Raw genomic sequence first — 23,176 nt, 5'->3', positions numbered from 1 at the left:
CTCCAGTTGTTTACAAAAAGCAGTTAAGCCGGATCAGGTATTTACTGACATTTGAAAATGAGGGACTGTTTTATCTATTGCTGGGAGGTCTGGTGTCAAGTTGGGAACCTTGCTGAATGAGTGAGCAACAGGTTTTCTGTAAACCATTTCAGTTTTATCGCATTTCAGTGCCTGCAAACTGACTTTATTATTTTAATGTCTGATCCCTTAATTTGGATGTTTTTTTCCAGCCTAGGATCTTTTAAAAAAATCAATTTTTTTTCTTCTTTTTCCAAGTGAGAGAAGGGGAGATAGACAGACTCCCTCATGCAACCTGACTGGGATTCTCACTGCAAACTCAGTCTGGGGCTGATGCTCTGCTCATCTGGGGCCATCCTCGCAACTGAGCTATTTTTAGCGCCTGAGGCAGAGGCTCCATGGAGCCAACCTCAGTGCCCAGGGCCAATGCATTTAACCAACCGAGCCATGCTGTGGTAGGGGAAGACATTTGAGACAGAGAAGGGGTAAAGAGGGGTGGAGAAGCAGATGGCCAATTCTCCTGTGTCCTGACTGGGAATTGAATCCAGGACATCCATATGCCAGGCCAACAATCCACTACTAAGCCAACCGCCAGGGCCTCAATTTTCTTAAGGTATAATTTATGTAAAGTAAAATGTATGGATTTAAAATACATAGTTTAATAAGTTTTTGACAAACATATATATCTGTGTAAATAGTACCCCCTTTAAAACATAGAACATTCCCATCACCCCAACAGGCTGCTTCAAATTCCTTCCTAGTCAACGCCTTCCCACCTGCCCAGGTAAACTAATCTATAATTATAGGTTGAACTTCATATGAATAAAATATACCGTTTATATTCTTTTTTGTCTGGTTTCCCTCAACCTACTATTTTTGAGATTTACCCGTGTTATATGTGTCAGAAATCTTTTTCCTTTTTACTTCTGAGTATTCTATTTTTATATACCATAATTTGTTTATCCATTCATTTGTTATTAGACATTTTGGGTTTTCTAGTTTGAGGCTTTTATAAATAAAATGTTATGAACGTTAATGCACAGGTCTTTCATGGGTGTATATTTTCATTTCTCTAGGGTAAGTATGTAGGAGTGGAAGTGCTTAGTCATATATTAAGTGTATGTTTAACTTTATAAGGAACTGCCAAACAGTTTTCCAAAGTGTACCATTTTACTTTACTACTAGCAACATCTGGGGTTTCCAGTTGCTTCACATCTTTGTCAACACTTAGTATTGTCTGTTGTTTTGCTTTCTACTTAGTCATCATAGTATAGTGGCACCTTATTGTGGTTTTAATTTGGATTTTCTGAGTGAAGTCTTTTGATCAAGAATGTTCTTGAGGTTTTTAAATTTTATACAGAACTATAAACATGTGTACACTAATGGAAAGTCTTCTTTTGTATTTTAAATTTTTTCTTTAGGTTTCTTTAAAGTGATTGAAGACAATAATTCAAAATGCCTGAAAATCCTGCTACAGGTATACTGGATAGATACTTTTACTCCTAAATTAATTAATGATTCAACATCATTAAAGGTGGGATTTAACTTATACTCTGATTATCCTTTTCTAAACAAGATAAACTGCAGGTCCTGCAAATTCTTGATCGCCTGAAAGTGAAATTGCAAGAGAAGGGTGACACATCACAAAATGAGAAACTGTCCATGTTTTATGAGACACTAAAGAGTCCTCTCTTCAACCAGATACTCACACTTCAGCAGTCCATTAAGCAACTCAAGGGACAAGTGAGTTACCCATCAGAGTTTGACGTGTTTGTATGTTCAATCCAGCAAAGAAAGATATGAGGAGATAAAACAGAGACAAACTGCCTCTAAATACTCTTAATTCAGCAAAGAGGTTGTTTTAGGACTTGTGACCTGTAGATAATTTAAAAATGTTGATAATAAATTATGTGCTTGGCTTTGGAATATGGTTTTTATACTTTTTAACTAAAGGTCAGATGCTTTGAGAATTCTCAATAGTTGTTTTTATAATTATAAAGTAGTATTTAGCTTAAATGTTTTTTTTTCATGAAGTCTTTTTTTTCTAGCAAGAAGTGATCATGCCCTTATAGCACATTATTTATACCTCTCAATACTGTAATTATCAAATGAATATCAAAAGTCATGGACCGTCAGTTAGAAAGTCCTTGGAAGTAGTATACCTGGTGTTTTAATATTTATGTGTTTCCTCTACTGCATACAGCATAGTACTTGGACTGTGGGCAGGCTCTAAATACATGGTTGTTGGATTATAGGACATATGGCACCTCTACTGAGTGTTGCCAATTAATAGTTTTTTGTATTTTTTTTTAACAGACAGAGAGAGAGTCAGAGAGAGGGATAGACAGGGACAGATAGACAGGAACGGAGAGATGCGAAGCATCAATCATTAGTTTTTCGTTGCGTGTTGCAACACCTTAATTGTTTATTGATTGCTTTTTCATACGTGCCTTGACCGCGGGCCTTCAGCAGACCGAGTAACCCCTTGCTCAAGCCAGCAACCTTGGGCCCAAGATGGTGAGCTTTTTGCTCAAACCAGATGAGCCCTTGTTCAAGCTGGCGACCTCGGGATCTTGAATCCGGGTCTTCCGCATCTTAGTCCTACGCTCTGTCCACTGCGCTACCACTCGGTCAGGCCAATTAATAGTTTTAATGGTCTTCTTGGTTGTTGTGTTTTTTGGGGTTGGAGATGGTAAATTGATTTAAGTCATCCATTCTAGAAGCTATGCTTGAATAGTAGCTATCCAGAGATTAAATTTGGGGACAATTTAAAATGTAATGGAGATAATAGAGCAGACAGAGTTAAGTGAAAATTAACAAAATTTGAGAAAAACTTATTTTGCTGATAAACCAAAATACTTGCCCATAAATATTAACCAAGTGATTTTTTTCTATGAAGTTCTATTTACATTTATTCTTGATGTTACCTTTATTCCACTGTGTTGGCACTCATATCAGCCAATGATGTTTTCTCTCTCTCTCTCTTTTTTTTTTTGTGAGAGAAGAAGAGAAAGAGAGGGACAGATAGGGACAGACAGACAGGAAGGGAGAGAGATAAGAAGCATTAATTCTTCGTTGCGGCACCTTAGTTGTTTATTGATTGTTTTCTCATATGTGACTTGACTGGGGGTAGAGGGGGACTCTAGCCGAGCCAGTGACCCCTTGCTCAAGCCACCAACCTTGGGCTCAAGCCAGAGACTATGAGGTCATATCCAGTGGTGGGATTCAAATAATTTAACAACCAGTTCTCTGTCCTAATGACAGTTTTAAGTATAAAAAAAATGATATACCGAAAGGTAGTTTGTTATTTCATGCATTTAATACTTAAATAAGAACAATGAAAGAGGTACAGAAAACTAGATTGTTATAAGAAGAGTTTTAAAATATTAAATAATACCTGACAAAAAACAATAAAACTGTCATTTAAGATATTTCTATATTGCTTCTTGATTGGCGTCCTCACTTGCAATTTTTTCACCTATGGATGGAATGAACATTACTATGGGCGCTTAGAATATGCTGTTGCGCAGATAAACTTTAAAAAATAGTAAGGAGGCCTTGGCGGTTGGCTCAGCAGTAGAGTGTCGGCCTGGCATGTGGAAGTCCTGGGTTCGATTCCCAGCCAGGGTACACAGCAGAAGCGTCCGTCTGCTTCTCCACTCTTCCCCCTCTCCTTTCTCTGTTTCTGTCTTCCCCTCCCACAGCCAAGGCTCCATTGGAGCAAAAGTTGGCCAGAGCGCTGAGGATCGCTCCGTGGCCTCTGCCTCAGGTGCTACAATGGCTCCGGTTTCAACACAGCAATGCCTCAGATGGGCAGAGCATTGCCCCCTGGTGGGCATGCCGGGTGGATCCCAGTCAGGTGCATGCAGGAGTCTGTCTCTTTGCCTACCAGCTTCTCACTTCAGAAAAATACAAAAAAAGAAAAGTAAGGAATGTAGCCTGACCAGGTGTTGGCACAGTGGATAGAGCGTTAGACTGGGACACGGAGGACCCAAGTTTGAAACCCTGAGGTCACTGGCTTGAGCATGGGCTGACCAGCTTGAGCGCGATGTTGCTGGCTTGAATGTGGGATCATAGACATGACCCCATGGTCACTGACTTGAGTCCAAAGGTCGCTGGCTTGAGCTCAAGGTTGCTTGAGCAAGGGGTCACGCACTCTGCTGTAGCCCCGGGTCAAGGCACATATGAGAAAGCAACCAATGAACAACTAAGGAGCTGCAACTAAGCTTCTCATCTCTCTTCCTTTCTGTCTGTCTGTCCCTCTCTATCTCTGTCAAAAAAAAAAAAAGAGTAAGGAATGTAAATTTGTGATTTCCGCACTAGGCAGCTGCCCAGGTGCCCACCTTAGAGAGAACCCTGATTACAAGTGCTATTTTAACAACTAGTTTGCTGAACTCAACAAAAAGTTAGGTATTGGTTCTGCTGATGAACTGGTGCAAGCTGGCTGAAGCCCACCACTGGTCATGTCTATGATCCCACACTCAAGCCAGATGAGCCTGTGAGCTCAAGCCGGTGATCTTGGAGTTTCAAACCTGGGTCTTCTGCCTCATGGTCCAACACTTTGTTTACTGCCTGGTCAGACTCTCTACTTTTTTTTTGTACCAATGTTTGAGTGGCTCTGCCACTCATTTGCTACTAATTTTGGACAAGTTACCTAACCTGTGTGTGCCTCAGTTTTCAAGTTCACAAAATGTAATGAATATCTCATAGGACAGTTGTAAGGGTTAAATGAAGTAATATGTAAGAGTTTTGGTATAGTTAGTACTTTGCTCATGGCAAGTGCTTAGTCCTAAATACTATTATTGTTATTATTGTTGCATACTATCCACACATCTTTTGTGGCTCCCCATATGGAAATGTATAGATAAATGTAATAGGGCTCAGTATCTTACATGCATGATTATATGTATGTGTGTATAGAAGTATAATGAACTATTGTACATTCTTTTAACTTGCAGTAATGGAAAGCAGGAAACAACACATTTTCAACTGTTAAACATTTTTGTCATACTAAATGCAATTTATAGCCTTATAAATAACAGATTCATGTATCTATACTTTATTTCTTTCACATTATATGTTTAACATGGAAATTACATATGGTGGGTAAAATATAATATTTAATAAATAGAAATAACTTGTTTTTTATAGTTTTCTGTTGATTATCTTTTCTTTTTCTCTCCAACAGCTCAGTCATATACCTTCAGATTGTTCCACCAACTTTGATTTTTCTAGGAAAGGTTTATTAGTGTTCACAGATGGTGCCATTACTAATGGGAATGCCCAGTGGTCCTCTAATAACTTGGCTGTATCGGGGTTATCTCCTTGGACCCCTAAGTTGGGAAATGAAGACTTTAACTCAATCATTCAACAGATGGCACAGGTAAAGTTATATCTTATCATGGGAATATTAAGTTTATTTCTCCTGTTACAGGTTAAAAAAAAACTACACTTATTCTTTTTGTGTTAAAATGTGTTATATTTTGTTTGCTTTTGTTTTTATATTGTTAGGAGGAATTATAATATTTTCTAATCTGTATTGAAAATTTATTGAGGAAATATCTATGTGTGGTGAGGAGAGAGTTTAGATAATGACTGCAATTGACACATCTCTACATTTGTAACCATTTTGTTTTATGGTTTTGATCATAGGAGGAAAATTAATGATGAAACTTATTTGATACCATTTTTAATTTTATATCAAAACAGACTTAATGGGAGTTAGAACTAACATAATTAGGAAAATGTAGGGGAACATTATAAAGAGTAATCTGGTTTTATCCCTAATACCTATTAAAAATTAAATAATAGTTGAGTTTTAGGATATGTTTTGCATTTCACCTCATTTTCTAATATGTATCTTAAAAAATGAAACAAGTTTGAAAGTAAAAAAGGAATCTGTTTAAGGTATGGTAATTAACATTTTTTAAAAATTGTTTTTAGAGAGAGAGAAAGAAGCATTCATTTATTGTTCCACTTATTCATGCACTCATTGGTTGCCTCTTGTATGTTCCCTGACAGGGGTTGAACCTACAACCTTGTTGTTTGGCGTTGACACTCTAACCGACTGAGCTTATTGGCCAGGGCCTGTAAATAATGTTTTATACATCATTCCTTTTTGGACTTTATAGCTCTATTCCCTTAATTTGACTAATAATTAATTTTTGTGATGCTTTTTAAAATTTATTTTTTATTTTTTTTCTGGGAGACAGAGAGAGGGACAGATAGGGGATAGACAGACAGGAAGGGAGAGAGATGAGAAGCATCAATTCTTCGCTGCGGCACCTGAGTTCATAGATTGCTTTTTCATATGTGCCTTGACCGGGGGGCTCCAGTTGAGCTAGTGACCCCTTGCTCAAACCAGCGACATTGGGCTCAAGCCAGTGACCATGGGGTCATGTGTATGATCCCACACTCAAGCCAGCCACCCCACACTCAACCTAGATGAGCCTGTGCTCAATCTGGCGACCTTGGAGTTTCGAACCTGTGTCCTCTGCATCTCAGGTGGATGCTCTATCCGCCGCGCCACCACCTGCTCAGGCTGTGTGATGCTTTTATAAGTTGATGATATGAAGATCAAATCTTATGAATGCAGTTATTAACAAAAGCAATAAAATACTTTTGTCACAGGTAGAACACATTTGAGTGGTGGCCTTTCCATAATCTTTTTATATTTTAGTGAGAGGAGGGGAGGCAGAGACAGACTCCTGCATGCACCCTGATCAGGATCCACCTGGCAAGCCCAGTAGGGGGTGATGCTCTGCCCATCTGGGGCCTCCATAATTTTTTGAATGAACCTATTGAAGTAGAATATTAATGCATCACAGTAGAATTAAAAACAATAATACATCTGGTTGTAACTTAGGCTAGACACTAGCATATTTTTGATACATCTAATTTGCTTTCTTCATTTCAAAATATATTTTGCATCAAGACAATTTAGAGAAATTCAGCATAAAAAGTAATTTAGAATCTACTGTGGGAAAGAACATTGGAATTTTTATCAAGCTTGGATTCATCTCATAAGGTGAATGAAGTGTGAAAATACCTCTTCTATTCCCTGAGGTTGCAGAATACTGCACATTCCTTCTTATGTTCTATTGAAACTAACCAAGTGAGAGGATTACCAGAGGTAATTTATTACTGAAATGCTGAATTTATTTGGTTTTATAGAGATGACTTAGGAGAAGCTGTTATTGTGCTATTCATAGAATGGCACTTTTATTTCATCATTAAATGTACCTGACTTTTTCTTTTAAATTCTCCTTTTATAGGGCCGCCAAATTGAATATATAGATATAGAACGGCCTTCAACTGGAGGCCTAGGATTCAGTGTCGTGGCACTTAGAAGTCAGAATCTGGGAGCAGTTGATATCTTTGTGAAGGAAATACAGCCAGGGAGTGTGGCAGACAGGTGAGAAAGATTTTCGTTTTGTGCTTTGCTAATTTTTTTCTGACAACTCTGAGAACAGTGTCATAAAAAGAACAAGAAACTATAGTAGTTATTACAATGTTACTGACTATATTCCCTATGCTTTACTTTATATTCCTGTGACTGTTCTGTAACTGCCAATCCGTACTTCTTAATCCCTTCTCCTTTTTCACCCAGTCCCCCAACCTGCCTTTCATCTGATAACTATCAGGTTGTCCAATCATAATTTTTTAAGTAAAAAAAAAAAAATTTTAATTGGGCCTAAGTTAAATCAACTTTTTTTCAATGGACCTTTATAGCCTTAAATAAGTGCAGGTTTACCCTGCATTATCTGGGTTTGCCAGAATAGTCCTAGTTTATACCTGCTGTAACATGTCATTATTAACAGCACATTTTCTCACTCCCAAAACTATCCCAACTTGGATAATAAATTATATTATTATTCTAACTATGCACACCCAACCTCCAAGAACAGGATAGAGTTTCTCAAAGATATCTGACCACTGCTGTGGTTCCTCAGAATATATATATATGATATATATCAGGGGTCCCCAAACTTTTTACACAGGGGGCCAGTTCACTGTCCCTCAGACTATTGGAGGGCCAGACTATAAAAAAAACTATGAACAAATCCCTATGCACACTGCACATATCTTATTTTAAAGTAAAAAAACAAAATGGGAACAAATACAATATTTAAAATAAAGAACAAGTAAATTTAAATCAACAAACTGACCAGTATTTCAGTGGGAACTATGCTTCTCTCACTGACCACCAATGAAAAAAGTGCTCCTTCTGGAAGTGCGGCGGGGGCCGGGTAAATGGCCTCAGGGGGCCGCATGCGGCCCGTGGGCTGTAGTTTTGGGACCCCTGATATATCTGTTGCTCACAAAATATATGTGTGTATGTATGTGTGGTACCAGGTGGGTTCTGGACTTATTGGGGGATCACTTTGTAAGTTACATACATCTCTAACCTGAAGCTAACACCTGAAGCTAATATAATATTGAATATCAACAATAATTGAATAAAATTTAATTATGAAATATTATTGGGATATAATTTACATAACATAAATTTAATGGGGTGACATTGACCAATAAGAGTACATAGGTTTCTGGTGAACATCTCTATAGCATTTGAGCTATCGATTATATTATGTGCCCATTACCCAAAGTCAGATCATTTTTCATCAACATATATTTGTCCCTCTTTTCTCCCCTCTCCCAACAGTTGCTTCACTTTAATTTTTTTTTTTTACAGAGACAGAGAGAGAGTCAGAGAGAGGGATAGACAGGGACAGACAGAAAGGAAGAGAGATGAGAAGCATCAATCATTAGTATTTTGTTGCGCATTGCGACACCTTAGTTGTTTGTTGATTGCTTTCTCATATGTGCCTTGACTACGGGCCTTCAGCAGACCTAGTAACCCCTTGCTTGAGCCAGCAATCTTGGGTCCAAGCTGGTGAACTTTTGCTCAAACCAGAACTCTCACTCAAGCTGGCGACTTCGGGGTCTCGAACCTAGGTCTTCGGCATACCAGTCCGATGCTCTATCCACTGCGCCACCACCTGGTCAGGCTCACTTTAGTTATTTATTGCTTACTTGTTGCTTGTTGTATATGCAGTGAGCGGACAAGCCCAAGGTTTTGAACCAGTGACCTTAGGGTTTCTGGTTGATGCTCTATCTACTGAGCCACCAAAGGCCAGGCATGCAATATTTTTAATGGTACCTGTTCTAGTGTGAGAACCACCCACAATTTTGGTATCAAAAATGAAAAGACCCAACTTGCTAATTCCAAAGGAGGGCCTAAAATCTATCAGTCCCTGTCCTCAGGAAGCTTAAAATCTAATAAAGAAGGATTTAGCTAGCTCTGTTGGCAGGTACTTAGTATAAATGAATATTCAATCAGCGATAAATGAGTGGTTCAGACACACCCAGGTAATGAGGTAAGTGGGGGGAGGAGAGAAAGATGAGGGGGAGAGGAAAGAGGGAAGGGGAGACATACCCTCAACTGGGTTGTAGAGGGTAGATTGAATTTGGCTGAGCGGCGTGGGAGGGCATTAGAGATGGCGAACACCATTACACAAGAGTTGAGAGGGAAAGAGACCAGAATATGTGGAAGAGGGGTTTTATGTAGGGAGGAAGCCAAATTGGAAGAGTACTTGTGGGGCCAAATACAGAGGCCTTTGAATACCAACCAAGTTTACACTGTGTCCTAGAGGTCCTAAGTTATCAAATTCTGATCCTTAACAAAGGTTTGCCAAATCTGGTGTTATTGGATAGGGGACCTGGCCCTTCCCGTCTGCCTAGGGTCAGCCGGTAATGTGTTGGTTCTTGACTTTGTACAGGAAAATTTTTTGTCCAGGTGATTTTGAGATTAAGCTGGGGACAGTGAAATCAGGAAGAGTCTAGACTAGAGAAAGCAATAGGAGAGAATCTAGGCAGGGCTACCTTGGCTCTAGAAACCAGTTGGCCCTACACTGGGAAATCAGAGAAAAGGGGGCCTCGGCGACAGGTTCAGGGAGTCAGCCTGGGATGAGCTGCTGCTGCCCACTGCTTCCCTGGTTGCATATTTCCTGGGAACCCTTAAAGTTTAGGAGCTTCATACTTGTGAGGGAAGGAAGAGGCACTGCACTAGCTTTCTCCCAGGATGGGGAAGATAGGATGCGCCCTGGGTCTTTTGTTTTGAGGATGTTTCAAGTCTGGGAGTTTAGGGGAAGATTTCAATAGAATATTCATCAGCTTTTCCAGGTGTGCCCTTTCAGTGGTCTTTACTGATTGGTTCACCTCAGAGCAGTCACTATAATTGGTCCTGGAGTTGCCCACCTGGTTTCTGCTTTTCTGGGCTGGAGTTCAAATGCAGCTTGAGGCCTAGATGCTATCTCTAGGGAGGTAACATTCTGTATCAGGCTGTAAATTACTCATCCAGTTTGTTCAGCCCTCTGTCTCAGTTTCTCCATTCCACTTGCCAAGGGATTATTCTAGCTTCTTACTATCCTGTCTCACTGTGACCTGAAAAAAATAAGAGCAATATATTGGAATTTTTAGAATTCATATTTATAAATTAGAATTCTCTGTTTTGAGGTAAGTCCTTTCTCTAGGAGATTTTATATTTTGAAGGTTAGAAGTGTTCTTTTATGAAATAATCATGACAAGAGTTTGTTTTATTTCTTTGGCTCTCTTTTTATTGGTCAATAAGCATAAATAATTATCATGCATTTTTGAGTTGGTCAATACTAGTACAGGAGAGCCTAGAACAAACCTTGAGGAATACTAGGTATTAGGTAAGGATCTCAACTGGAGGGTTGACTTTGGGAATGAAAGAAAATGGGTGGATTGCAGGAGAGATAAGCAAGGATAAGAAGCATTGCAGTGGTGATGGGGAAACCAGAAGAGGAGGAGTGGTGGTTGGGAGAGAATAAAGTCAAATACAGTAAACCAGGATGGAGTAAAACCTAGGAGAGTCTCAGAATGCACTACAACTTAAAAAGTTAGAGAGTGTGCTTCAGAGTGGGACTACTTAGACAAGATGCTAAGCTTGTTCTAGGCTTCTGTTTCTAGCCTGTAAAATCTAAGTACTTTGAAAGGTGAATGTGAGTATTAGCTGAGATAATACATGTAAAGCCTTTAGCATAGTACTTGGCTAATAGTAAGTGCCTAGTAAATATTGACTATAATAATGCTTTTACCTTAAGAGATTTTCCTAATTTTTTTTTAAAATAGTCCTTTTCCACTTGGTTAGCAGTTTGCAGGTGCTTAGAGGAGAGAGAAGGGCCCAGAAACAGATATGGAAGTAATCTCTATGGATTTTCAAGGTGGTTTTGGCCTCTGTTGACAAGTTGGTGAGGTGAAGTACCAGGGGCCCGGGTGAATCTGCTACAGAAGAGGTTATTGATGAATTTGAGAATGAGTTACCCTCGTGTGGTGTATGTAGAAGTCAGACTGGAAGGGTTTCAGGAGTGTAGGGTTCATGCAGTTAAGGGGGGACACTGTCATACTTGCAATACTCTTACAGTGGGACACTGTACATTGATTTTGCTTATTTTTCTAGTCGAATGGCATTTAAAATGTGTGTGTGTGTGTGTGTCAAGATATATTACTAAGTTGGTTGATTAATAAGCTAATAAATGCCTTAATCAAAAGCACTCTAAAGGGCTCTGTTATATAATTAAGTTATTTGAATATATGTACTAAGTTAAGTAGTACCATTAAAAATAAACTGTTTAAGTTGAATGATAGATTTTTAAAAATCAGGCTATTATTATATTACTTAAAACAACTTTTTTTATTTCACCAAGAGATCAAAGGTTAAAGGAAAACGATCAAATATTGGCTATTAATCGTACTCCACTGGATCAGAACATTTCCCATCAGCAAGCAATTGCATTATTACAACAAACCACTGGATGTTTGAGTCTGGTTGTGGCCAGGGAACCAGTCCACACAAAAAGCAGTACTTCTACCAGCTTACCTGATACCATTCCATCTGAAACAGTGAGTTGCAGTTATGGAACAATACTTAATTTTGAATTTAAGACATTTAAAAGGTGTCATTTGACTCATCACTTAAGAAAGATGATTATAGCCTGACCAGGCAGTGGCGCAGTGGATAGATCGTCATACTAGGATGCTGAGGACCCAGGTTCGAGACCCTGAGGTCACCAGCTTGAGCGCAGGCTCATCTGGTTTGAGCAAAGCTCACCAGCTTGGACCTAAGGTTGCTGGCTTGAGCAAGGGGTCACTTGGTCTGCTGAAGGCCTGCGGTCAAGGCACATATGAGAAAGCAATCAATGAACAACTAAGGTGTTGCAATGAAAAACAGATGATTGATGCTTCTCATCTCTCTCTGTTCCTGTCTGTCCCTATCTATCCCTCTTTCTGACTCTCTCTCTGTCTCTGTAAAAAAAAAAAAAAGAAAGATGATTATATCTCCAAAGGTAGCATTAGCAGAGTAAACAAGTTATTTCATGGAGGATTTTTTTTCAATGTCTTGTGCTTCTCCTTATTTAAAATTATTATTTAATGTAGAGGGCAAATTGTAGTAGTAAGTATAATTTATTTGATGATGGAGTCTTGTGTTCCTTGATGATATAGCCAGTTAATTAATTAAGCTGAGCATTTTTATTAGAGATTTATTACTGAGTATCTTAAGATTTGGTGGTTTATTTCAAAAATATTTTTGTAAATTATATAGGTGTTTATGACTAGATTATTAATACTGCACAGTTTTATAACTTTCTCTTTTTTTCATGAAGGATGAAAATGGTTCAAAAGAATAAATTTATGTTTGGGAATCTTAAAGTTGCTTAATAACATTTTACAGATTTTGGCCTGCATCTTCAGAATGCAAGTTAATAAATTTCATTTTCTTATAACACTAAGTGCTAGCTGATTTATTTAATTTTTATTCATTGGGACAAAAGAAGAACTAGACTCTCTGGGTACAGTACAAGGTCATAACACAAATTAATGTATAAACATTTTCCCTGTTATAATCAGTAATATTTATACAGCATAATTTATATAATAAACAGAATGAGCAAAGCGGGAAATTGCTTAGCATAGTGGTTAGGAACAAGGGTTCTAGGTCAGGCTAAAGTGCGTTCAAGTTCAGTTCTCCGCTTCCTGGCTATGTCATACTGGGCAAATTTTTTTTACCTATCCACAGCTCAGTTTCTTCATCTGTTACTTGGAACTAATCACAGCGTCTACTTCACAGAGGTGTTAGGATTAAATGAGAATGTACCTGAGGAGCTAAGCACAGTGCCTGGTGCAGAGCATACACTTTGTGAATACTAGCTGCTCTTAATTCAGGCATATTTTCGCAAATGTTGTTGCTTCCCAAATGCTAGATATTGTTTTGGACATGGATTTATTAAATATTCCCAATATTCCTGCTTACTTTAACATTGCATAGTAACTTTCCACTTTAGTACAATAGAAAGGCTAGGTGATTAAGTGTACCCTTAGAATCTTGAGAAGGACACTATTTTTCTACAATTGAATATGTGAATTTAATGCACATTTCTGGTGGAAATCTGCTAGTTAGAAGGAAAATATCAAATGTCAAGTGTTTTAGTTTGATTTGTGTAATCCAATTGCTAATCTCTTCAGTTGGCCTACTTTTCCTTTCCCTTATAAGGGTCTACTAAATTAGTCTTACTGCCCAGATCCTTCTCATTATTTCTTTTTTTATTTTTTATTTTGGCAAGAGAGACACAGAGAGACAGAGAGAGACAGGAAGGGAGAGAAGATGAGAAGCATCATCTCGTAGTTGCAGCACTTTAGTTGTTCATTGATTGCTTCTCATGTGTGCCTTACCAGGAGGGTGGGCACTCCAGCTGAACCAGCAACCCCTTACTCAAGCCAGTAACCTTGAGTTTAAGCCAGCAACCTTTGGGCTCAAGCCAGCTACCCTGTGCTCATACCAGCGACCTTGGGGTTTCAAACCTGGGACCTCAGCACCCCAGGTCAACACTCTATCCATTGTGCCACCACTGGTCAGGCCCTTCTCATCTTTTCATACTTCACATTGCTGCCAGATTAATCTTTCTAAACCACTGCTTTTGTTCCTGTCATTCCCTCTTCAAAAACTTCAATTACTCCTACTTGTTTATCCAAGCCCAGCTTTACGCTCTTATTTCTCTGTGGCTTGAATGTCTTTTTTTCTCTGTAGTGCAATTAAGATGCCATATATGTATATATATATGTATGTATATATGAAAAAGGACAACATATATATGTTGGTTTCTACCATATGCAAGGCACTGTGCTAGATTTTGGGCATAGACTGGTGAATGACACATGTTTTGGTCCTCTTAGAGCTACAATGTCTTATGATCCAGTATTCTGTCTTCTATATTAATTATTTATGTTTTAGTTTATCTGTCTACTGGGTTATAAAATCATAAGGGCAAAGACCATATGGTCATCTTTGCATATTTGTTATCCTCTAGAAAGTTGTCTTGATCAATTGTATGAATGTTTAATGTATATCTGTTACTTTAGTAAATACTATGTTGGAAAGCTAAGAATCTGTGTGGTTTGCTTACACTTTGGCTCTTGTCATTGATTTGTAGGTTCATTGGGGCCATATTGAAGACATTGAACTCATTAATGATGGCTCTGGATTAGGTTTTGGAATAGTTGGAGGAAAATCAAGTGGTGTGGTTGTGAGGACTGTAGTTCCTGGAGGATTAGCAGATCGAGTAAGTTGACCTTTTTTGTTTTTATTTTGGTCTTATGCAATGTAAATGGTATAGCTTGAAATATAATTTTATAATATAGGTTACTAGAATATATGATTCCATTAACAGAATTTAAGTATAATGAGAAATGTCTTTTTCATAAGTGCTCATGTACTCTCTGCTTTATTTTAAAGAGTTTCTAAAATCAACATTTTTTGTTTCTTTGAGTTATTGTGTTTGATTGTTTTGCCTGTGATAGACTGTTTTATTGATTCATTAGAGGACAGTGTTTTTTATTAAAAAGAGTCATTAATAGGTATTACATTTTGAATATCTATATTACTTTCAAAGCCCTGTTAAAATCAGAAGGTACAGTGATTATAAACAGCTGTCTCAATATTGTACATGGTAAATTTCACTTGAACTAAAAATTTTTGGCCTGACCTGCGGTGGCGCAGTGAATAAAGTGTCGATCTGGAGTGCTGAGGTCATCGGTTCGAATCCCTGGGCTTGCCTAGTCAAGGCACATATGGGAGTTGATGCTTCCTGCTTTTCCCCGCTTCTCTCTCTCTCATCTCTCTAAAATGAGTAAGTTAAAGAAATATTTTTAATCAAAAAATTGTAGTATTTTAAAAAACTTAACAGTTTCTGCTTAGTTTTACATTGAAGAAAATATGAAATATGGATATTACATTTAGTTTTTAGAAATCAGTTTAGAAGTTTGGTTAAGCAAGTTAATAATAAGCCTATATTATATAGAATGCCCAACATGATCAGAATAATGTGTAATTTTCACTGATTAGTGTGCAGTTACATACACATTTATCCCTTCTGATAAACACATATAAGTAAAAATAAACTTGCTGTGCAGATGCAGCTCTGAGGCAAGTCTGTTAGTTCCCTATATCTAAGCAAGATTGCTCCGTCTTTTACAAATTGTGGACCTACTATGATTTCTATTATCCTTTAAGAATCTAAATGTATTTATTTAGAGCAGAGGCTTCTGGGGGTCACTGAGTGTCTTGCAGGGGGTCAGTAAGACTTTTATACTAAGCTGTTATTAGTATAGAACATGTGGAAATTTGCCCGATGATGCAAAGTCAGGGCAGACTGAGACTGCTGGTGCCTTAGTGTGAAATGGGGCAGCAGCACCAAACTGTCCTAGTAGTAATTGTATTCTTTTCCATCTTGTGCTTGCAACAAAAAAGAAAAAAATTGCCAGTTTTACTTACAAAACTGAAGTAGCAATTATTTTTAGTACATGTTGACCATTAAGTGCATGTGTTTTTAATGTTGTGTGACAGAAAGGGCTGTACCATACAGCACTCTGCCATATACTGAAGTATGTTGGTTGTCTTGACTTAAAAACATCTGTAAAACATATTATCTACTTTTTAAATACAATTTTAACTTTTTAAAATAAATTTTAAAAATTAAATTATTAATGAGAGAGAGAGAGAGAGAGAGAGAGAGAGAGAGAAACATCAATTTGTTTTTCTACTCATTCATACATTCACTAATTGACTCTTGTACGAGCTCTGACCAGGGATTGAACCCATAACCGTGGAGTATGGGGATGATGCTACAGCCAACTGAGCTACCCAGCTAAGGTCTTAATTTTTTTTTATTTAATTTTTATTATTTGGAGAAAGAGAGTGAGAGAGAGAGACAGGATGGGAGAGTGAAAAGCATCCACTAGGAGTTGCTTTCACTTTAGTTGTGCATTAATTGCTTCTCGTATGTGCCTTGACTAGGGCGAGACAGTGTCCCCATGCTCAAGCCAGCAGTCTTGGGCTTTTCATGCCAGTGAACTCTGGGTTCAAGCTGGTGTGCTTTGGGATCCTGAGGATGATTACCCTGCTTAAGTCAGTGACCTTGCGCTGATGAGCCCGTGTTCAGAGTTAGTGACCTCGGGGTTTCGAACTGGCGACCGCCACATTCCAGGTTGACACTTTATCCACTGTCAGGCCAGAACTTTAATTTTTAACACTAGTCAGACCAGGGCCTTTATTTATTTATTTATTTATTTATTTATTTATTTATTTATTTCAACAAGAGAAAGGAACAGACAGGGACAGATAGATGGAAAGGGAGAGAGAGATGAGAAGCATCAATTCTTTGTTGTGGTGCCTTCTCATATGCTTTCTCATATGTGCCTTGACCTGGGGCTACAGCAGACCAAGTGACCCCTTGCTCAAGCCAGTGACCTTGGACATAAGCCAATGACCTTGGTGTCATATCTGTGATCTCAGGTCGGCGACCTCGGGGTTTCAAACCTAGATCCTCAGCATCCCAGGTTGATGCTCTATTCACTGTGCTACTTCTTGGTCAGGCAGGGCCTTAATTTTTAAACTTTGTTTTATTTTAAAATTTTTGCTCTTATTCAATACATTTTGAGATATAATTAACATTCAACATTTTGTTGTTTTAGGTGTATGATACAGTGATTCAATATATATATATATATATATATTGTAAAATGATCACCATAGTAAGTCTAGTTATCCATTGCTACACATAATTAATATTTTCTTGTAATGTGAACTTTTAATATCTACTCTCTTAGCAACTTTCAGGTTTACAGTAGAATATTGTTAACTAAGATTACCACGCTATCTATACATTATATTTCCTTTGCATTTATTTTATAGCCAGAAATCTGTACCTTTTGTCCCCCTTCACCAATTTTGTCCACCTTCCCGCTTCCTACCTGTGGGAGCCACCCTGGAACAGCATTTTTATTTTTGAAAGAATATCTGACAGCCTGACCAGATGGTGGTGCAGTGGATAGAGCATCGTACTGGGATGCGGAGGACCCAGGTTTGAAACCCTGAGCTTGCCAGCTTGAGCGTGGGCTCATCTGGTTTGAGCAAGGCTCACTATCTTGAGCCCAGGGTCGCTGACTTGAGCAGGGGGTCACTTGCTCTGCTGTAGCCCCCTGATCAAGGCACATATGAATAAGCAATCAATGAACAACTAAGGTGCCACAGCGAAGAACTGATGCTTCTCATCTCTCTCCCTTTCCCTTCCTGTCTGTCTGTCCCTATCTGTCCTTCTCACTGTCTCTTTCTGTCTCTGTCACACACACACAGAAAAAGAATATCTGACAGAACAATTATAATTATGCAGACTTAGGTAGTTGGCAGATATTTTCTTAAAAATGAATGGAGTGAGCCTGTTATTTCAAGACAAATAACTGACAGCATTTGTTTCTTTTTCTTTTATTTTTTTATATTTTTTATAATTTATTGTGTTTATATAGGTTCAAGTGTCCCATCAAATATATCTCCCTCTCCCCCAGTGTCAGCATTTGTTAATGATGATAAAATTTGAACTTTCAAACAAGAATTAGAATTTAACATATTTGTGCTTTACTGTAAACTTGAATTTTTTCAATGTTTAAAGACTTCTAATTAGATTGTTGGTGATATTTATATTTTTGATATTATATAATGAAATATGTCACTATTTGGAAGATCTGCATAGCTCTGTGAATCAATGTTTTCTGAAGATCAGTGTATGATATGACAAAATACTATATAAGAAAAAGATCCATTCAAGTTCAATAGATTTTAATGAAACTTTTTCTGAAAGTTTGTTGGAGGTAGTTTCTGAATCCACAGTGCAACAGTACTTCAAGAAACCACTTGTCAAGTTCTGCTGTGTTACCAAAGAAGAATGGGTTGAAAAGGCTATTAAAATACTTCTCCATTTTTCAACTATATATATGACTGAAGCCAGATATTTTTTAATATACTTAAACCAAAACAACATATTGCAACATATTGAATGCTGAAGCAGAAATGAAAATCCAGCTGTCTTCTTTTAAGCCCAGACATTGAAGAGATTTGCCAAAATAATTTAAAATACCATTCTACTCCCCTTTTTAAATATAGTTCTTTAAAAAAAAAAAAAATAGCCCTGGCTAGGTCGCTCAGTTGTTTAGAGCGTTGTCCCAATGCCTAAAGTTGAGGGTTGAATATTTGGTTAGGGCACATATAGGAGTCAACTAATGTATACATAAATAAGTGGAACAACAAATTGATGTTTCTCTTTCTCTTCTTCCTCCTTCTTCTCTCTCTCAATCATTCAATACATTATAATTTTTTTATTTTTTTAGTGAGAGGAGGAGAGGCAGAGAGATAGATTCTCGCATGCACCCTGACCAGAATCCGCCCAGCAAGCCCCTAGGGGGTGATAGCAACAGAGCCATTTTTTAAGTGCCTGAGACAGAGGCCACAGAGCCATCCTCAGTGCCTGAGGCCAACTTTGCTCAAACAAATTGAGCCTGGCTGTGGGAGGACAGAGAGAGAGAGAGAGAGTGAGAGAGAGAGAGGGAGAAGGGGGAATGGGTGGAGAAGCAGATGGTCGCTTTTCTTGTGTGTCCTGACTGGGAATCGAACCTGAGACATCCACACCCTAGTCCGATGCTCTACCATAAAATCGATCAATAAATTAAAAAAAATATATCAATATTATAAATATATATTAATATATTAACTAAAAAATTTACCAGTACTATTTCAAATTTAGCAGATATCAAGTTATCAAAAGAGAGATATTAAAGCTCTTTGAGTTTCTGAGTAATTTTTGAGGTATAATTAATATATAATAAATCACACATATATAAAGTATGCAATTTAATACATTTTGACATGTCTGTACTGACAAGTCTGAGACCTGTAAGTCAGGCTAGTAGGATAGAAACTCAGGTAAGATTTGATGTTGCAGTCTGAACTTTGAAATTGGTAGGGGAGGTTAGTGGAATTTCTGTTACAGTCATAAGGCAGAATTTTTTTCTAAAGGAAACCTTAGTTTTGGCTCTTAAAATTTTCAGCTGATTAGATGGAGCCCACTCCATGTTATCAAGGGTAATATCCTTTACTTAAAGTTGACTGACGTAGATGTTAATCACATTTACAAAATACTTTCTCAGTAATATCCAGACTAGTATTTGACCAAACAGCTGGGCATCATAACCTAGCCAAGGTGATACAGAAACTTTTAAGCATCATACCATCTATCATTGTAGTCAATATAGTGAATATAGCCTGACTAGGCAGTGGCGCAGTGTTTGACTGGGATGCAGAAGGACCCCAAGGTCGCCAGCTTGAGAGCAGGCTCATCTGGTTTGAGCAAAGCTTACCAGCTTGGACCCAAGGTCGCTGGCTCAAGCAAGGGGTTACTTGGTCTGCTGAAGGCCCACGGTCAAGGCACATATGAGAAAGCAATCAATGAACAACTAAGGAGTCCCAAAGAAAAACTGATGATTGATGCTTCTCATCTCTCTCCATTCCTGTTTGTCTGTTCCTATCTATCCCTCTCTCTGACTTTCTCTCTGTCCCTGTAAAAAAAAAAAGATAGTGAATATATCCATCACCCAGCTACAGAAGTTTCCTTTGCCCCTTGGTAATATCTCTTTCTCCTCACTAGTTTATATATAAAGATACAAACATTTTTTTTTTTTTAGCAATAGAGAGAGAGGGACAGATAAGGAAAGACAGTCAGGAAGGGAGAGAGAAGATAAACATCAACTCAGAGTTGTGGCACCTTAGTTGTTCATTGATTGCTTTCTCATATGTGCCTTGATGGGGGGGGGGCTCCATCCGAGCCAGTGACCCCTTGCTCAAGCCAATGACCTTTGGCTTCAAACCAGCGACCTTGGGGTCATGTCTATGGTCCCACGCTTAAGCCAGTAACCCCGCGCTTAAGTCGGTGACTTTGAGATTTGGAACCTGGGCCCTCTGCATCCCAGGCCAACACTCTATCCACTGCACCACTGCCTGGTTAGGCCATCCTCACTAGTTTTTAAGAGTATAAATGAGTTCTAAAACCAAAAGCTTTGAGAGTGGTCATTTTTATGGGTGTTCAAAACATATCTGTGGGGCCCTGGCTGGTTGGCTCAGTGGTAGAGCATCGGCCTGGCGTGCAGAAGTCCTGGGTTCGATTCCCGGCCAGGGCACACAGGAGAAGCACCCATTTGCTTCTCCACCCCTTCCCCTCTCCTTCCTCTCTGTCTCTCTTCCCCTCCCGCAGCTGGGGCTCCATTGGAACAAAGATGGCCCGGGCGCTGGGGATGGCTCCTTGGCCTCTGCCCCAGGCGCTAGAGTGGCTCTGGTCACGGCAGAGCGACGCCCGGAGGGGCAGAGCATCGCCCCCTGGTGGACAGAGCGTTGCCCCTGGTGGGCGTGCCGGGTGGATCCCGGTCGGGCGCATGCGGGAGTCTGTCTGACTGTCTCTCCCCGTTTCCAGCTTCAGAAAAAATACAAAAAAACAAACAAACAAACAAAAAAACCATATCTGTGGTACAAAATAAATAGTGATCATTGAAGATTTTTTGACGTTTTGTAACCTGGAAAGGAATGAGAAATTGTGAGGTATTTTGATATCTTTTCCCACATCCTTCTCTCCCCCTTTGCAATTTTAATAGGCTTGGTTTCTGGAGTAGCATTTTCAAGGTGCACAGTGAAGTAGTTATTATGGAAAATAAGGGGTCCTATAAATATAGAATACACCGAGTTAAAGAAAATCAAATAGGTTTCCTTACTGTAAGAATTTTCTGAGCTTTTAATATCCTAATGTGCATTATGATTTTTCACAAGGAGCATGTGATGTACAGAGTTTCCCAAATTAATCCCTTTGAGACACTGTTGGGAAAAGCCCAGGTCTGATTGTTTTCCTTGGAAGGGATTGGCACATTTCAGGTCATCAAGGAGAGGGTGGGGTGTACCCATCTCATAATGGAGAAACCAGTGTTTATGCCAGACATTGTTATCTTCCTAATATACATCATTATCAAATAATTTTTAAAACAGTCATAAATATTATCCCCTAATTATAGATATGGAAACTTAAGATATTGCCCAAGGCTTCATAACTAGGAATTGACAAAGTCAGAGTTGAGCACACAACTGGTTGACTCCAAAACCTGTGCTTTACTTCTTAAATCTATTTATTCATAGTTGGCCCTCATGGGTTTTCTTTTCCCCTGATGTACACCTGTCCAGAGTTGGTCAAACCTATCATCAAGGAAGATAGCCAGCTCTACGGGCAACAGAGCTATTGAGTCTTTCCTACAGGGAGTGTGGTGAGACTCAGGCAGAACAGGACTTCCTTCTCTCTTTCTCCTCTCAGATAATGGCAGGGCACATCTCTTCAGCTGACTCTGCATTGTTGTTGTTTTTTTTTTCTTTTTTCATTTTTTATTAATACAGTATTTATTTGTCTTCCCTCTGTCAAACCCTGGAGCCAACCACTTTCCTCAGGCTGCCTGGGGAGGTCCAGGGAAGGAGCCCACAGGCAGACAAGTCACGGGAGAAAGGCTGTTGCTAAGTCTTTACAAGTTATTGCTCATGTAGCCTGATCACAGCTTTAAAAACAGTGAAGGGCATATTCTTTTTTTTTTTTTTTTTTTTTTTTTTTTTGTATTTTTCTGAGGTTGGAAATGGGGAGGCAGTCAGACAGACTCCCGCATGCACCTGACCAGGATCCACCTGGCATGCCCACCAGGGGGCGATGCTTTGCCCATCTGGGGCCTCGCTCTGCCACAATCAGAGCCATTCTAGCGTCTGAGGCAGAGGCCACAGAGCCATCTTGAGTGCCCCGAGCAAACTTTGCTTCAATGGAGCCTCGGCTGTGGGAAGGGAAGAGAGAGACAGAGAGGAAGGAGAGGGGGAGGGGTGGAGAAGCAGATATGCGCTTCTCCTGTGTGCCCTGGCCGGGAAACGAACCCGGGACTCCCACAAACCAGGCGATGCTCTACCAATGAGCCAACTGGCCAGGGCCAACATATTGCCTTTAATTAACATGTCCTCGTGGTTTGAATATTAATGCTCACTGTTGACTATGGCAGCCTTCATGGTGAGGAAATATGGATGTCATAGTCAGATGTGATCCAGATTGATCTCAAAGTGAGACCTACATTTTGCTGAAGGGGTTAAGGAATACTACATTCTTCAAAGAATATAAAATTATGTAATAGGAAGCTAGAAAAAGAAGCCAGCATGTCTTATTTAAAAGAGTTTCATAAAATAGCCCTTTATATTTCCTTTTGTATACAGGTAAGTCAGTTATAGTTAAAAGATGGGGTAGAGTTGGGGGGTGTGCAGCAAAGAACACTGAACTGAACTCACTGAAGCTTAAAGAAGCATCAGAAAAGGATACATCTGAGGATTTGCTTTGCTGTAAGATTTTACATATCAGATTGAATTAGTGCTTGTGAATCAATGAGAAAGGAATTTATTCTCTCTTTTTTTGAAAGAGGGAACTGAGATTTAGGTAGGGTAAGTAACTGACCTTGGGCAATCCAGCTTGATCAGGGTAGAGCCAAGACTGAACTTGAGTGTGTCTGACTCCAGAGCCCTTACTTGTCCTTCTGTCTATTGCCTCAAATGTTATAAAGTAAATGAAATGGAAAAATATTGATTTGTATGAGCTTTACAATCAGTAAATGTAATCAGGGCCAATTCCATGGATAAGGAATTGTAAGAGGAGCTGAAAGACCTAACAACTATCTGTAATCCTCAGATACTCTCAAA

The 23,176-nt window shown here is 38.9% G+C and overlaps 1 protein-coding gene across 10 annotated transcripts in view; it reads left to right on the top strand.

The window, feature by feature from the left end:
• PATJ (PATJ crumbs cell polarity complex component) overlaps positions 1–23,176 on the top strand; it is a 418,144-nt gene that overhangs the window by 12,358 nt on the left and 382,610 nt on the right. For 9 of the 10 annotated variants that reach the window (XM_066269036.1, XM_066269031.1, XM_066269034.1 and 6 more), the window contains exons 2-7: positions 1,440–1,495; positions 1,595–1,761; positions 5,207–5,401; positions 7,293–7,432; positions 11,751–11,946; positions 14,532–14,660. In XM_066269036.1, coding sequence (XP_066125133.1) covers positions 1,474–1,495; positions 1,595–1,761; positions 5,207–5,401; positions 7,293–7,432; positions 11,751–11,946; positions 14,532–14,660 — 849 coding nt within the window. In that variant the 5' untranslated portion in view covers positions 1,440–1,473. Of the gene's footprint in view, positions 1–757; positions 803–1,439; positions 1,496–1,594; positions 1,762–5,206; positions 5,402–7,292; positions 7,433–11,750; positions 11,947–14,531; positions 14,661–23,176 lie in introns of those variants that run through there. The other variant, XM_066269033.1, reaches the window with a different exon arrangement.

This window comes from Saccopteryx bilineata, chromosome 3 (genome assembly GCF_036850765.1).
Source record: "Saccopteryx bilineata isolate mSacBil1 chromosome 3, mSacBil1_pri_phased_curated, whole genome shotgun sequence".
Lineage (NCBI taxonomy): Eukaryota > Metazoa > Chordata > Mammalia > Chiroptera > Emballonuridae > Saccopteryx > Saccopteryx bilineata.
This window is presented reverse-complemented; position numbering and strand designations above follow the sequence as displayed.